The 17,500-nt window shown below is 44.1% G+C and overlaps 1 protein-coding gene across 1 annotated transcript in view; it reads right to left on the bottom strand.

Annotated features, from left to right (window-relative positions):
* The window catches only part of SEC61A1 (SEC61 translocon subunit alpha 1), a 29,745-nt gene that overhangs the window by 7,121 nt on the left and 5,124 nt on the right, over positions 1–17,500 (bottom strand). The window contains exons 2-7 of the mRNA XM_089682458.1: positions 8,089–8,156; positions 6,140–6,205; positions 5,383–5,461; positions 3,928–4,059; positions 1,501–1,610; positions 1,262–1,415 (exon numbers count right to left, since the gene is read on the bottom strand). Of these exons, the coding sequence (XP_089538584.1) occupies positions 1,262–1,415; positions 1,501–1,610; positions 3,928–4,059; positions 5,383–5,461; positions 6,140–6,205; positions 8,089–8,156 (609 nt within the window). The remainder of the gene's footprint in view (positions 1–1,261; positions 1,416–1,500; positions 1,611–3,927; positions 4,060–5,382; positions 5,462–6,139; positions 6,206–8,088; positions 8,157–17,500) is intronic.

Below are 17,500 nucleotides of genomic sequence, written 5' to 3'. Positions count from 1 at the left end.
CCTAAGGACCCGAGACCTGCCTTCTTTTCGGTACCGAGTTCTCGGTAAAAAAAAAAAATATAAAAAAAACTGGATTATTGTATTATCTGAATGCAGCGAAGGGACTGATACCCAAGTTTTGGAGGAAACAGGCACCGAAAATAAAGGATTGGGTAGAAAGAGTGGAGAAGATATATAGAGTTGAGGAACTTTGCAATATGGAGGAAGATAAAATGGAGGTCTTTCGTAGAAGATGGGAAAAGTGGGTACAATTTAAAAAGTCAGATGCATACCTAGAATATGAGAATTAGGGAAAAGAAGTGAAAGAGGATAAATATAGTATAATATCAGTATTAATCAAGGAACAGGATTTTTAGAATGAAGTTAAAAGTGCATAATGAAAGGGTAGTAGGGGGGGAGAATAGGAAAGGGGTGGGATAAAAGGTCACCAAGATTAAGGAAATTTGCGTGGAATGTTATGATAGGTGAAATGTAATTTGTCTGTTTTATTGGCTTTTGTATATTTAAAATGGTGATGTGAAAATTTAATAAAACATTTAAATAATTTATAATCTTGATTTAGAGGCTCTTCTTTTTTTTTTTTTTTTTATGATGTATGTCAAAAAACGCAATCTGTATCTTTGCAGCACATCCTCTAGAGCTTAAGAATCATCGTTTTGGAGCCATCGCTGGGGATTATTGCTGTATATACAGCCTTTATGATCTGGAAGCTGTTATCGATTTTATATGTATATGAAGAGTTTTGGGGATTCATCACCAATTATCCAGAACGGTGTGTATCTATTGATCAAGATTGAGGACTTTGTGTATATTTTTCCATATTTTTCCAAATTTTGGACTTTTCTTTGGACTTTGGGTGTATTTATTTAAGTCCGTTTGTATAATTTTCTTTTTATGTTGGTCCTTCAGGGGAAGGATTGTGAAACGACTTAATTGGGTTGTATATTAAGGTGGGTTGTGTGCTGTCTCATTTGTATTCTATCTTTGCAGCACAGTTGCCATTACAATTATAGGAGGACCTATGCAGGGCTTTCAATCAAGATCTGACCAGCCAAGAGAAAAAGTTCAGTAAAAACTTAAAATATTTGCTATTAGGTTCAAAACCATCCATCCATCTATATCTATAAAAAATATAGGACTTGATTATATGTTTTATTTACAAACATGAACAAGCTGATAAAAAGTAATCTGCATACTGATAACCAGAATCACATATAGAGCTAAAAAGAAAAATTAAAATCATTTGTTCTGTATGTCGTACCTCTGCCAGTGTTTACTGTAGTAGGGCTGAAGGCCTTCCATACAATGGTCTCACAGATGTTGGTAGCAATAAAGAGGGAGATTCCAGAGCCTAAACCATAACCCTTCTGCAGCAGCTCATCCAGAAGCAGAACAATGAGGCCGGCAACGAAGAGCTGGAAATAAATGTGAATTGTATAAACCGCATAGAGGATGGGAAAGAATTCATGTCATCAGAAGCGGCCTGAACTGGTGGCTTACCTGTATAGTGATGAGAAGACAGATGCCAGCACCCATCTCTGAAGGATCTCCGTACATTCCTGTCATGACGTAGACGATGGCTTGACCAATTGTGATGATCATACCGAACACTGCAAAAGAAAAAGGGAATAAAGTCCATTAAATCCTGCAGAATTTTGAGAAAAAGTGAAACATATCAATGTAAAATTTCCAGTTAATGTAAAGCTGTACTCTGACTAAAGCTGCTCAGCAAAGAGCCCTCTTCCCCCAGCCTTGATACTAACCATTTATGTAAACTGTCACCCTCTGTCAAACACTCTGGGAAAAAAACTGTATGAATGCACCTTGTAAGGTCTTTTACCTTAACCCTAGGTTCACATCTGTGCGGGTGGTGCCGCTGTGGATCTGCACAAAAATCCGTGCAGCCGCACCACCCACACAGAAATCTGGACCCGCGGGCGGGTGCCATTAGTTCTAATGGCACGCCACCCGCAATAGAAAACGCAACCGTAACTGGGAACTGAGGTTCCTGTGCGGGCTGCATTTTCCAAAGAAGACTTCTTTCCCTGCGTGTCACGGGCACTCCATTCAAATGAATGGGCTCCCACGCCTGTGCAAAACATGGCCCGCACAGCCGCATAGATGAGAACCTAGGGTAATACCCTCAGCATGCAGCTCCCCGACACCACCCCATCCCATTCTTATACTCACCTGTGCCTGATCACGATCCAGTGAAGTGCAAGAGAGGACAGGCTCTCTCCCTCCTCAATGGCTCAAACACAGCAGCAGAAGCCATTGGCTCCTGTTGCTGTCAATCGCAGACAGCGACAAGCAAGTCAGAGTCGAAGCAGGGCTGAGGTGTGCTCTGTGTGTCTTATGGACACACAAAGCTGGCTCAGGATCGAGCACGTATGAGTGCCCCCCATAGCCAAAAGCCATTGGTTCCTGTTGCTGTCAATCGCAGGCAGCGACAAGCAAGTCAGGAAGTAGAAGCGGGGCTGAGCTGTGCTCTGTGTGTCTTATGGATACACAAAGCTGGCTCAGGATCGAGCACGCACAAGTGCCCCCCATAGCCAAAAGCTTGCTATGGGGGCACTCAGCGGGAGGCGTAGGGGGAATATGCCAGAAGCACCAGCTGGAGACCCAAAAAGAGGAAGATCAAGATTGCTCTGCACAAAACCACTGCAGAGAGCAGGTAAGTAGGATTTTTTTTTTTAACCTACATTTTTACTATCACTTCAAGTCTGTCTTTTGGAGGCCAGGCTTAGGCAAATTTCAGCTTTCAGAATGTCTACACACATAGAACTTATGTGGGGTCCACCAGGGATCTGAAAAGGTCACTTTACCGGTATTGCACTATGGTGACTTGTCTCCAGGAGAGAGTTAAACTGCTTCCACTTACTTATGGGGGTGAAAAGGTTTCATGAATTACAGCCCTAAACTAAATGTACAACATGCTTGTGAAATCAGGTAGGAGAAATTGTTCACAGAGAGGCCCAAATATAGCAAAAAAACAACAAACTGGCCGTGTTTGATGCCTGCAGGGTGCAGGAAACACAAGAACTACGGGCAGCCTAGAGGGCAGTCTTTAAACTTCTCTGTGCTTGTGTTACCTGAAGGAGGTGGAGCCAATCTCTCATGTGACCGTTCTGCAGGATGACTTGGGAAATAATTGTTATGATAGAGGCTGCTAAGACCTAAACCGCACCCATACAGAACAAATCAGTGTGTCCCCAGAATGGCCGATTATCAAAGTTGTGCTCAGACTTCCTATAGCCCTTGGTTCACCGACCTAGTGCATTATCATTTAAAATAATTTATTGAACAAAATAGGTATCATACTCACAATGGACATAACACAGGCATGTCAAACTCAACAAGATGTATGATCCAAACAACATCTGAGTCCATACGATGGAACCCTGGATGACCAACTGGCTAATGCGTTTCGAGGACACAACCTCTTCCTCAGAGCTCCAGAGGTTGTGTCCTCGAAACGCATTAGCCAGTTGGTCATCCAGGGTTCCATCGTATGGACTCAGATGTTGTTTGGATCATACATCTTGTTCAGTTTTGTGAGTATGATACCTATTTTGTTTCTTCAATAAATTATTTTAAACGACAATGCACTAGGTCGGTGCGCCCTTTTTCTGTTTCTCCATTTGTATCCAGTGTATTTGGACCACCCCGGTCTGTTGAGGGCAGCAAGCAGTGCATATTCCAGAAAATTCCAGAACATTCCTATTGAGTCTACTGAGTCCTTTCCTAGCGCAGGAGAAAAGTGTTTGTTGTGTTGGATTAGCCCTTGGTTCACGTTTGGACATTAATTGAGGGCAGCCAGTCGCTGACCAGCCCTCCTCTGTGAGAAAGAGGAAATTTAATGTACACTCTTGATAGAAGAACAATTAAACTGTAGAACACTTGATCTGCCGTCATAATGAAACTCACATTTCTGTGCCCCGTTGAACAATGCTCTGTCCTTTGGTGTGTCTCCCACTTCGATGATCTTGGCACCAGCCAGAAGCTGCATGATGAGACCAGAGGTGACGATTGGAGAGATACCCAGCTCCATCAAAGTACCTGAAAGAAAAGAAAAAGGGTCATCACAGGGATTCAGACCAGGGGCAGTACGGTCAACACTGACAGATGTGACAGCCTGTATCTACTTTAACATAAGGAAAACATTTCACCAAGCTCTCATCTCTATTATTATTATTATACAGTATTTATAAAGCGCCAATAGTTCGCTCAGCGCTGTACATTACAGATCTCTAGCAAGTTGTATGGCTCTTGTCCCAGCTCATGCCTAAGTCCTATAGAGCAGAGGTCTAAAAACTTTATAAACAATGGGACAGACTTTGAGAATGCTGGACTGTGGCCAATGAGACTAAAAAATGCCCCGTCACCGGCGTCAGTGGGCAGAACCGTGCCCCGTCACCGGCGTCAGTGGGCAGAACCGTGCCCCGTCACCGGCGTCAGTGGGCAGAACCGTGCCCCGTCACCGGCGTCAGTGGGCAGAACCGTGCCTTATTGTTGGTGTCAGCAACAGGTACTATGCCCCGTTGTTGGTGCCAGTGGGAGAAATAGTGCCTAAAGGGCCAGATAAAGGCAAGCAAAGGGCAACATCCAGCCCCTGGGCCGCAGTTTGGAGATCACTGCTATAGAGAATCCTATAGAGCTGTGTGTCTAAGAATGTGATTTAATATGGTATAACATTCCAAAATGTAAACACACCGCAACTCATAAATTATGCTTAATGAGACACGGTCACTGCACACTCAGGGCAACGTGGGAGGGTCTGCACATAATCCCTTCTCCCTAGCATGTATACTTACCCAGGCATGTCCCTCTACCACAGTGCCAGGGACCTTGCTAATGGAGCACATGACCATGCCTAGGTGACAATATTGGGCCCGAGTAGCCAGGGCCTGGTCACTGAGGGTAGGCTAGGTGCAGACACTATCCTTTTGCTTTAGATGGGCAAAAGTATCAGCATAGCTTTAAAAACACGAGGGATATTTCATAAAACTGATGCAGCTGTGCATAGTAACCAATCAGCTTCCAGGTTTTATTGTCAAAGCTTAACCGAACACGCTGACGTTAGAAGCTGATTGGTTACTAGGTATAGCTGCACCAAATTCTGTGTGCTCCAGGTTCAGTAAATCTCCCACCAAAGTCTGAAGAGGCCCCACAAAATACAGCAACCTCAGGGGAGAAAATAAAATCTCAAACTGGGCAGTCCTAATTCCATTTAATCAACAGAAATTGTTAAACAGCAAGGGAAGAGATCATGTTGTTTTGGTTGGCTGTCATGCAGTGTTCACAAAACAGACCCTCCACATCTGAGGACACTAACAGATACATGTTGTTGGTGCCAGAGAATTATTAGTGAAGCTGCAATACCTCTGTTAGAAGCCAGGATAACTCTCATCCAGTAAAATGGATCTGCAGAGTCTGATGACATAATACCAAACAGGGGAATCTGGGGAAACAAACATCGGGCAGATTAGAAGCAACCTCCACACCATACTACAATTATAACAACCATTAAAAGTAGAGATCTATAAAATAAAGGGCAAAAGAACGTAAAAGCGCCAAACCATTGTCAAAAAAAGGAAATGGGTACAAATACCCCGTAGTAGTTCCCTCCCCCACTGCCAAAATTCCTGAACATGCACTGTTGGGAGGGGCAACTTCTTCATCTAATGTATTTACTTTTTTTTTTTTTTTTTTTACAATTGATGACAGCACTCTCCATGCACTGTTGTTATTTAAAAAGTAAATTTACCCGTCAACCACCTACAAAAGTAAGTTCATAAACCCATAAGAGCCAACAAAAGGCTTTCCGATTAAAATGATCGGGTAGCTCTACAGCCACCCGATCACTTTTATGGGACTCTTAAAGGGGCAACTACCTGCCTGCTGGTGGAACCCACAATGGTCCCCGGGCTCTCCCATTTTAACAGAACCCAATGTCTCTATAAAGAGGACCCGTCACCTGCCCATGCCATTACACAGGGAACAAAATCCCACCAAACAATAGGGTAGAACAGGTTTGTTTGCAATAAAATGTATTTTAGCCCAGAGAAAATAATGCATTTATTAAGACAGTAGTAGTACCTTCTGTACGTAAAGAGATCCCCATCATCTGTGTACTTACCTGACAACATACTAAGAAGATGAAGAGTGTGATGGCCGTCCATAATACTTTTTCTTTAAATTGGATCTGCAAAATACAGGAAGTAGATGGAAATGAAATATGTCATGTAGACCTTCACTCTCCTTTATCTCCTTGCAACACTCCATACACCCCCCCTCTATAGATCTCTCTCTATTATCTCTCTCTCTCCCTCTCTCTCTAGAAGTTCTTCTAGGCGCGCGCTCTCTCTCTCGCGAGAGAGAGAGCGCGCCCTCTCTCTATATAGCGTGAGAGAGAGAGCTCTCTATATATATATCTCTCTAACTATCTATGAGAAAAAGAAAAGTCCCTTTCTGGTTTACATTACTTCCCTTGCCTCTATGCACACCTAGGCAACTCCTGCAGCATCCCAGGATATTCCCCTCATATATCCCAGGAGTCTGCAGAAGCAAGGACACAGTGGCTCTAAGGTGGACCTGGTGGCACATCATTAGGTACCGGCTGCAAGAACCTGAAAGACAGCTGGCTCCTGATGACATAAGAAAAGGTGGCAGCGCAGAACCCAGACAGTACAGCAACTGTGGATTCGTTATACAGGTCAGTATGCTTTCTAAAGAAAACCCTACATACAAAGCAAGGCTAGGTTCACACTAGCCCGCATGCTGCAAGCTGCTTGTGGGCAACGATGCGATTGCCGCACCCGCAACGGCATCCCACTTCTCCCGATTGATGCAGCGGCACAATCACGGGTGCTGGAACCACACGGAAACTGCATGGTCAAAAAGACCATGCGGTTTCCGTGCAGATGGGTTTCAGAAAAGGTGCATGCAATTTTTCCTTGCATGAAATGTGTGCACAGCAGCCCATTCAAATAAAAGGGCTGCTGTGCCCGCACTAGTGTGACCCAGGCCTTAGATGGGATGCAAAAAAAAAAAAAGCCCAGCATGTGGGTTGGAGGGGGGTAACTGAAGTTCTTCTTTAAAGGTCAATTCCAGGTATGGATAATTTCACCATAGTTACAGTGGTTCAGCTTGGACCAACATAAGCATGAATACACCATACCTGGCAGACTACCATGGGACATTCATTAAAAAAATGCACAGCGAAAATGGTGCCCATGCCGAACAAAAAAACTTCCAGTGTTTACAACACAGCAGGGCAGCCACTCGGCACAGGAACCAGAAGCTAGTGGAGATCATTGAAGTAGTGGTATCTATACAGGGATTTCCAGCTTCCACGAGGATCCTACATGGAATGTGCATAGCTACATTCAGGGGCGGACTGACAACTCATGGGGCCCCCGGGCAATAGGGGATCATGGGGCCCCTGTGTCTTTGTCCAAACTCAAAAAAGCCTATGAAAAAGGTACCAGGGGCATCTCATGGGGCCCCCTACTGACCCCGGGCCCTCAGGCAGTGCCTGAGTTTCCAAATGGTCAGTCCGCCCCTGGCTACATTGGTCAAGCAGAACCAATGTATCTATATACGAAATATTCATACCTGGAAAACTTATTTAATAGAGAACCTGAAACTAGCTAGGTTTTCCATAATGTTTACAGGTACTTATAAAGCGCCGACAATTTACACAGCGCTTTACATATATATCTTGTACATCACATTCATATATATATACATACTAGGGCCAATTTAGACAGGAGCCAATTAACCTACAAGCATGTCTTTCGGGATGTGGGAGGAAACCGGATTACCCGGAGGAAACCCACACAGGCACAGAGAGAACATGTAAACTCCAGGAAGGTAGAGCTGTGCTCGGGATTCGAACCAATGACCTCAGCCCTGCCAGGTGGAAGGGATTCCCACTTAGCCACTGCGCTGTTATAAATAACAATCAACACAATGGCAGTCGATGGTGCCAATGTGTAAAGAAAAGCTCCAATACAATGACATGAACACAGTATTGAGCAAGCTGTAACACAGCAACGGCAGACAAGCATGATAGAGGCCACATACCTTTCGTTCTGGCTTTTGGATCTCTGGCAAAATTGCACAGAAGGGCTTAATTACTTCAAGAAATTTGACTGCAAATAAAAAAAAAAAAAAAGTTAGGGGTTAGATTACAAGTATATAAAAGGCTTTACTGCAGGTAAGTAGTTTTCAGTGAGTCTGGCATTATTACAATGAAAAAAAATTTAATATTTATTAAAAGATACAAAATGGAGCAAACTAAACCAAAACGATGTATGTGCACCAGCAGCTTTGTACTTGAATATGACCTTCATATCTGTCAGTGACACGGAAATTCTATCTTTTGTGCATACAAAACTTAAAGCGGAGCTCCACTCACGCTGTCAAAAAACAAAAGTCAGCAGCTACAAAAACTGTAGCTGCTGACTTTTAAAAAAACAACAGCCACTCACCTGTCCCTCGGTGTGTCCTCTGCAGTTAGTTTTACAACCCTTCTTCTCTCATTGGGCACCGCCATCTTCAGTGTGGGCACCCGGATGTGACAGCTTGCAGCTTCACAGCCGGGCACCCACTGCGCATGCATGAGTAGCGCTGCGCTTCCTGAATGGTCCTGTAGTCTTCTGGGACCTGTCACGTGTCCAAAAAGACTACGGGGAGGGAGGGCGGAGGACACCTTCCACTTCCGATCGCCTAGGCCAGGGGTAGGCAACCTGAGAGCAGCAGGACTACAAGATCCATCATGCCTCTGCAAGTCATAGCTGTAACTGACAGTTTTGTAATCTTTGCAATGCCTCATGGGAAATGTAGTTCCACAACAGCTAGAGAGCCGAAGGTTGCCTACCCCTAACCTAGGCGATCGGAGAAGAAGTGGGAACAGGTACTTGTCAAATTCGGGTAACCGCTCTCCCCCGCCCCCCAAAGGTGCCAATCCTTAATGGGGAGCGGGGGACCAATCTTGAAAGTAGAACTTCCCCTTTTGGGTGGAGCTCCGCTTTAAATACAGTATTTGAGGAAACTCTAAGTGAAATATGGGCAAACTACCAGATGATATACTGGGGTCATAATCTGGCCAGTCAGGTGGTGCAGCAAAACTGGTCTCTGATGTGGCGGGTAAACTTGAATGCGGATACTTTACCAAGGATAGTCAATCTTTTAAAGAATCCTGACAAATGACTGCAGGGATCAGACAGGAGTCTCACACCCCACAGCTGACACTTCTTCCTAGTGAACAGATACCCCACAATTCTGTCCTATCCAGGGTGGATAAAAATCAATGATTTTTTTAAAAAAAATTAAAAAATTAAAAAAAAAAAAAAAAAAATAGGATTTTTTTTATTTATATCGGATTTTTTTAAATAAAATGCTTTTTGAGGAAAATATATTACCATCCAAAGGTTATTCCATCATGAAATAAAGATTAGTTTTTTAATTATGTAGAATAAGGCTGTATATGTTTAATTTTTTTGGTAAATAAATCCCATGAATCCATTCACAATGTCATGCTCTTCCAGAGATTTTTGTAAGTTATTGGGCAGTTTCTCTGCCTACAAGATATTATCACAGATTCTCGGTTTATTTTTGCAGTTCTCAAAGCTGAATTTGACTCAGCGGAGATCACATGCCTCTTCTTCACAGCAAAAATGTTATAACATGAACAGAGTTAAGAAAAAGACCTTCATCCTAACTTCTACAAACCTATGAATACAGAATCAACCCCTTCAGTGCTAAATTTCAAGAAGTTCAGTGAATAGAATAGAAACAATATTTTTCTGATTGTTTGGAGTGGAATAGATCTGCACAAGAAGAAAGTGAAACTAAGTGTGAGGAGGAAGGGGCTGACAGTCTACGTCTCTTAAAATATATATATTTTGTTTAGCCAAATTAGTTACCAAACATGGATGTTTGTTTAACCCCCCTGGCGGTATTCCCGAGTGTAGCTCGGGGTAAAATTTCAATACCAAGAGCGGTAACCCCGAGCTACACTCGGGCTTACCATGCGGCGTTGCTCAGGGGGTCCCTGCAGCACTTTCCTTGTCCTTCGCTCCCGCGATGTGTCCCCTGCAGCGTCCCCGGCCATCTCCTCCGGCCGATGCCAGCATCCGGCTTCTGTGTTCTGGTCCCTGTGACGTCGGGACATACGGGCGCCGGTACCGGCGGGAAATTTGAAAAAAATGTGATATTTGCTGTCATTGCTGTTTCAACCCATTTCACATACATTTTGTCCCGAGTGCTTTGTCCGGCGCCCTGCCTGCATTTTGAATGTTCTTTCTGCCTGGAAACAGAAACGTCCATGGCGTCCAAAAAGTGTCCCTTTAGGTCAAAAGCGGTTTTAGACCGGCTAGAGAACAGCGATAGTAAATCAGAACCACTTGCAGAATTGAGTGATAATGATTTGTGGGAAAATTCGTCATCAGACACTGAAAACGGTTTTGCGACTTTGCTCAGCGATGTGCGAATTTCCCTCTGTATTTCAAATTTCAGTGTTTTTGGTTTGATTATATTATTGAATTAAATTTATTATTATATTATTTTTTATGATTATTTATTAAATTATAATTTATGATTTCGTGTTTCAAGTTTTATCATACCCGGGATGTTTACTAGACTCTTGTTCGAACAGATTTCAGCGAGTTATTCCTAAAAATTACAGCCTACAATAAAAAAACTACATGTTTCCATGCAAAAAATGTACCACTTTCAGCACAAAAAAAATCGTAAAGAATTATACCGCCGAGGAGGTTAAACAAATAACAGATGCTGGAATGTTATTGTTTCAGTTGAATAAATCGATTTAAATTGTTATTATTAAGGTAATGATTATTTTTCTCCTTCCTAAGTACAACAGAAAAGTTGTCCAAATATGAATGATTAACCTATTAAACTGGGGATAAAAAAACTAATATGAAAAGTTATTCTAAAAATCTTCATCTACTTGTATATTAAAGTTATACCAGCAAGAATTAGTCTTTATGTAGAAAACTAAGATTTATATCAAGCCTTACGGACTAGTGATTTAAATCGTGATTAAATCAGTTTGATTTAAATCAAATCCACCCTGGTCCTATCACAGTAAGGCCGCCTCCATTGTGTTAGTATGACAGGTACATGTCCTCCAAGGCACACAGGTTTTCATATTCAGATTCTAAACCATTACATCAACACTTGCGCTGAGCAGCCTGAGGTCAAACACAAGTATGAGAAATGTCTTTACTTGTACAACATGGTGAGAGCAGAGAAACGTCAGCAATCCACAGCCCTGACTCATAACATGGGCAGTACTGACGATTGCTGCATCAATATGGAGTATGGGGACATTCTGGAGATTGCTGAATCGCGTTGGAGTACGGGTTAGTACTGAGGATTAGTGAATCAATACGGTGTACGAGTAAATTGGGAAGATTGTCAAATCTTTACTGAATCTGGTTTAGTATTGAGGACTACATCTATACGAAGAATGGGTTAATACTAAGGATTGCCGAATCAATATGGAGCATAGATTAGAGGACAAGTTCACCTTTTGTAAAAGAAAGAAAAATAAATAAATTATCATTTTGCAGATAAGAAAAAAAAAAAAAGTGCATTTTTCTACACTGCGGCCTGGAAATACGATAGACGTTAAGGCCTCATGTACGCTGCAGCTGATAAACTGACATTCAGGAGCTTTTCTGCATTTTCTTCAGCAGCCCCTGAACTCTCCCTAATGTTCTCCTATGTGTCCGTGTACACAGAGTCGTTTACAGGCAGTTGAGTTTAAAGTCGTTTTTTGAACGCACCAAACTTGCGCTCAGGAGTAGATTTTATCAGCGTTTCAAATGTCAAATGCTTGTAAATGCTGTTAATTGCGTTTATACGAGTTTGCGTTTAGAAGCGTTTTTTTTTTTTAACTGTTCCGTGTCCAGAGGCTTTCAGGAGCCTATTTTCATCATCAGAAATGCATGCAAAGTGTTTTCCATGTATTCCAATGGACCCGGTACACCAGCGCAGTCCGTTCCAGGTATTCCAATGGACCCGGTACACCAGCGCAGTCAGTTCCAGGTATTCGAATGGACCCGGTACACCAGCGCAGTCAGTTCCAGGTATTCGAATGGACCCGGTACACCAGCGCAGTCAGTTCCAGGTATTCGAATGGACCCAGTACACCAGCGCAGTCAGTTCCAGGTATTCCAATGGACCCGGTACACCAGCGCAGTCAGTTCCAGGTATTCCAATGGACCCGGTACACCAGCGCAGTCAGTTCCAGGTATTCCAATGGACCCGGTACACCAGCGCAGTCAGTTCCAGGTATTCCAATGGACCCGGTACACCAGCGCAGTCAGTTCCAGGTATTCGAATGGACCCGGTACACCAGCGCAGTCAGTTCCAGGTATTCGAATGGACCCGGTACACCAGCGCAGTCAGTTCCAGGTTTTGTGTGGAGGAAACAATGGTAGAACGCGCCGCATTATGCTCATGATGGGATCCATAGTGAATACAACCAGAAAAGACAGGTCATCGCAACACATACTGCTCTTTCTGCTTCTGCTCTCTCTATTCCTCCCAAAATGTCTAAAATAGTTAACTTTTTTACTATTTTTCAGGGCATTCTGGAAGTTCTCCTGATGTTATATTTAAAAAATGCTTCTAAACGCGCATTAACACGGTTTCAAACGTGGCTAAACAGACGTTTTTTTAACCTACGTTTTCCAGCAGTCAGTTTCCATCGTTCATAGGGGTTTTACAAACGTCCCGTGTACACAGAGCCTAACTCTACTGGCAGCAGACAAATGTTAAACGCAGTACCGCGTTTATTGCTTGGATGTATATTTCAATGGAAAGTACTCTGGCCAATGAAACGAATAAACGCCCAAGCGCTAAAAACAGGTAGCACTTAGTCACGTTTATACGCCTTTTTGCCATGTTTGGCCGAAACGTTCCTCTCCTGAATGAGAGTCTTCTGAATCACATTAAACACTGCTGCTGCTAAACTCTGATAATAGCCTATGTGTTGATGGATACTTGAGCCTAGGTAAATTCAGGGGCTTTGGCAAAGAAATGCCAAAAATACAGGAGTAACATGCTACAAAAGTGAACTTATCCCTCAACACCGAGGATTGCTGAATCTATACGGAGTATGGTTTCATACTGAAGAATGCTGAATCAACACGGGGTATGGGTCAGTACTGCTGAATCAACACGGGGTATGGGTCAGTACTGCTGAATCAACACGGGGTATGGCTCAGTACTGCTGAATCAACACGGGGTATGGCTCAGTACTGCTGAATCAACACGGGGTATGGCTCAGTACTGCTGAATCAACACGGGGTATGGGTCAGTACTGCTGAATCAACACGGGGTATGGGTCAGTACTGCTGAATCAACACGGGGTATGGGTCAGTACTGCTGAATCAACACGGGGTATGGGTCAGTACTGCTGAATCAATACGGGGTATGGCTCAGTACTGCTGAATCAATACGGGGTATGGCTCAGTACTGCTGAATCAATACGGGGTATGGGTCAGTACTGCTGAATCAATACGGGGTATGGGTCAGTACTGCTGAATCAATACGGGGTATGGCTCAGTACTGCTGAATCAATACGGGGTATGGCTCAGTACTGCTGAATCAATACGGGGTATGGCTCAGTACTGCTGAATCAATACGGGGTATGGGTCAGTACTGCTGAATCAATACGGGGTATGGGTCAGTACTGCTGAATCAATACGGGGTATGGGTCAGTACTGCTGAATCAATACGGGGTATGGGTCAGTACTGCTGAATCAATACGGGGTATGGGTCAGTACTGCTGAATCAATACGGGGTATGGGTCAGTACTGCTGAATCAATACGGGGTATGGGTCAGTACTGCTGAATCAATATGGAGTATGGGTCAGTACTGCTGAATCAATACGGGGTATGGGTCAGAACTGAAAACTGCTGAATCAATATGGAGTATGGCAAGTACTGAGCAACCTGCACCACTAGCCCACACCTCATAGTTTTCGGTCATTATGATGATGATGTACACTAGACATTTAATAAAAAAAAAAAAAAAACTATTTCCAGTCTGGAGATTTCTATCATTACAAATCCCCCATGCCTGATTTTTGGGCCCCAAGTTTCTCAATGCCAAAACCCCCAACGCCAACTGGAATTAGTTAAAAATTAATCAAAATAGTTAGTAGCTTGATACAAGCCATGATTCTACAGAGCTTCATATTTACTACAACTGCTATGTAACATTATGTTGCTTAATGATATTACTGTTACATTTTAAAAGCTGTAAGAAATAAAATGTATCATGTAAAGAAAATCAAATTGTATTGATCTTCCCAGTTTGTCCAATAGGCTGCTAAAGACTCCAGATCTGAGGAAGTGCATTAAGCTGGCCATAGACGGTTTGAATCTCTGACCGTTCAGCAGGGACCGGCCGAGATTCGAATCATGTATGGGCAAGCTGAATGTACCCATTTCATTGATCGATCAACTTGGGTACAACTAGCCCGGGTGTCGGCAACCCGCGGCTCTTTTTCACCTTGGCTGTGGCTCCGGAGCACACTGCCCACCAGGTGACAGGCAATAGGGCAGCAATGGGCAAACTACGGCCTGGCGGACCTTTTAATCCGGCCCGCGGAGCTAGGCTCCCGCTAGGCTCCTCTCGCAGTCCGCCCTGAAGACCGGTGTAGCATGAAAATCTGTCTCCTATGAGGATCTGTCCCCCTCGACGTATCTGCGCATGTGCCGGAGATCGCCGATCGGCTGCTAATGCCTGAAACTGGCACATGTGCAGATACGTCGAGGGGGACAGATCCTCATAGGAGACAGATTTTCATGCTACACCGGAACAGTGAGAGGAACGCGCGGAGCAAAGGTAAGTGAATTGACACAGGGGGGGCTTGGAGACTTAATAGGGGGGATGAATTACTATAGGGGGGATGAATTACTATAGGGGGGATGAATTACTATTGGGGGGATGAATTACTATTGGGGGGATGTATTTTCAGTTTTAAAAATGTGGCTCTCAAAATAAATTTCAATCGTGGTTTTGGCGAGATTTGGCTCAGTTGAAAAAAAAAAAGGTTGCCCACCACTGACCTAAGGCTATGATTGTGATTATGACGATACACTGTGGCCCTGATTAACCCTTTGCTTACTGGGCCCTTAAACCCCCTTCATGACCAGAGCGCTTTTTGCAATATATGCAGTGTCGGATTTGTTTTAAATGTTGCAATGGTTTTGCGGCTCCCAGTCTTTTTTTCCCTCTCGGAAACAGGTCCAAGTGGCTCTTTATGTCTTAAAGGTTGCAGACCCCTGAACTAGCCTGTCAGATTTTACACGAGATTATTGCTTTTTTTTTTTACAACATTCAGGTAATTAAGTGTTGTAATATAATGTGCATCACAAAGCGGAAATATGTAGTACAAATGTGTATCTGAGCACTGAGTGTGTGGGGTATATTCATATAATCTGAAAGATAGAGTGGCACTTATGGGTCTTGAATGGTGAACATGCAGTGATGAAGTCTTGTTTTGACGAGGCACAAGCTCATCTTCTGTATGGTTTGTGCTTAGCAAAAATTGTGTGTTCCCCTCTCAAGACTCATGAGTGCCACTCCATCTTTTGGGATATGTACACACTATATTGTCAAAAGTATTGGTCGGCCGGCCTTTCCACACACATGACCTTTATTGACCTCCCAGTCTTAGTCCGTAGGGTTCAATATTGAGTTGGCCCCGCCCTTTGCAGCTATAGCAGCTTCAACTCTTCTGGGAAGGCCGTCCACAAGGTTTAGGAGGGTGTCTATGGGAAGGTTGGACCATTCTTCCAGAAGCACATTTGTCAGGTCAGGCACTGATGTCGGGGGAGGAGGCCTGGCTCGCAGTCTCCGCTCTAATTCATCCCAAAGGTGTTCTATGGGGTTGAGGTCAGGACTCTGTGCAGGCCAGTCAAGTTCCTCCACCCCAAACTGGCTCCTCCATGTCTTTATGGACCTTGCTTTGTGCACTGGTGGGCAATCATGTTGGAACAGGAAGGAGCCATCCCCAAACTCTTCCCACAAAGTTGGAAGCATGAAATTGTCCAAAATGTCTTGGTATGCTGACGCCTTAAGAGTTCCCTTCACTGGAACTAGGGGGCCAAGCCCAACCCCTGAAAAGCAACCCCACACCATAATCCCCCCTCCACCAAACTTTACACTTGGCACAATGCAGTCAGGCAAGTACCGTTCTCCTGGCAACCGCTAAACCCAGACACGTCCATCAGATTGCCAGACAGAGAAGCGTGATTGGTCACTCCAGAGACCACAATTCCACTGCTCTAGAGTCCAGTGGCGGCGTGCTTTACACCACAGCATCCGACGCTTTGCATTGCACTTGGTGATGTAAGGCTTGGATGCAGCTGCTCGGCCATGGAAACCCATTCCATGAAGCTCTCTACGCACTGTTGTTGGGCTCATCTGAAGGCCACACCAAGTTTGGAGGTCTTTAGCTATTGACTCTGCAGACAGTTGGTGACTTCTGCGCACTGTGCGCTTCAGCATGCGCTGACCCCGCCCTGTCATGTGACGTGGCCTACCACTTGGTGGCTGAGTTGCTGGTGTTCCCAGTTGCTTCCACTTTGTTATAATCCCACTAACAGTTGAGCGTGGAATATTTAGTAGCCAGGAAATGTCACGGATGGACTTATTGCACAGGTGGCAACCTATCATGGGACCACGCTTGGTGTCACTGAGCTCCTGAGAGCGACCCATTCTTTCACCAATGTTTGTAGAAGCAGTCTGCACGCCTAGGGGCTTGAGTTATACACCTGTGGCCATGGAGGGGATTGGAACAACTGAATCACATGATTTAGAGGGCGGGGCCAATACTTTTGGCAATATAGTGTATATACACACCCTAAACACAGTTTGTAGGAAGCAGCAGTTTCACTTTTCAGGTCTCTAGTGCATTCATATAGCATGAGGATAACGGACATTCCACCACCTTCCAAAAGGCAGTGCAATTTTTTTTTTTCTTTCTGTGTTGTAAATTCAAAAGTTATAAAGTGTTGCTGTTACTTTGTATCTCTACAAGGAACAAAAATGCCTGTTTTGGGATTCCATATTCCAGAGGTGTGCGTTTTTTTTTCATTCTGACAACATACAGTTATAGTATTGAGTACATACAGTATATGTGTAATATAAACCAAGTACATGTGTATTAAATTTGTATACCTACCTGAAGTCTGTTTAACCTCCTTGGCGGTGTTCCCGAGTGTAGCTCGGGGTAGAATTTCTATACCAAGAACGGTAACCCCGAGCTACACTCGGGCTTACCATGCAGCGTTCTCTGGGGGTCCCTGCAGCACTTACCTTGTCCTTTGCTCCCACGATGTGTCCCCTGCAGCGTCCCCGTCCATCTCCTCTGGCGGATGCCAGCATCTGGCTTCCGTGTTTCCGGTCCCCGTGACGTCGGAACGTTCGGGCGGCGGAACCGGCGGGAAA

Source organism: Staurois parvus, unplaced genomic scaffold, assembly GCF_062004578.1.
Source record: "Staurois parvus isolate SC_StPar_1 unplaced genomic scaffold, SC_StPar_1.0 ptg000290l, whole genome shotgun sequence".
Lineage (NCBI taxonomy): Eukaryota > Metazoa > Chordata > Amphibia > Anura > Ranidae > Staurois > Staurois parvus.
Note: the sequence above shows the minus strand (reverse complement) of the source record. Positions and strands in the feature narration are given on the sequence as shown.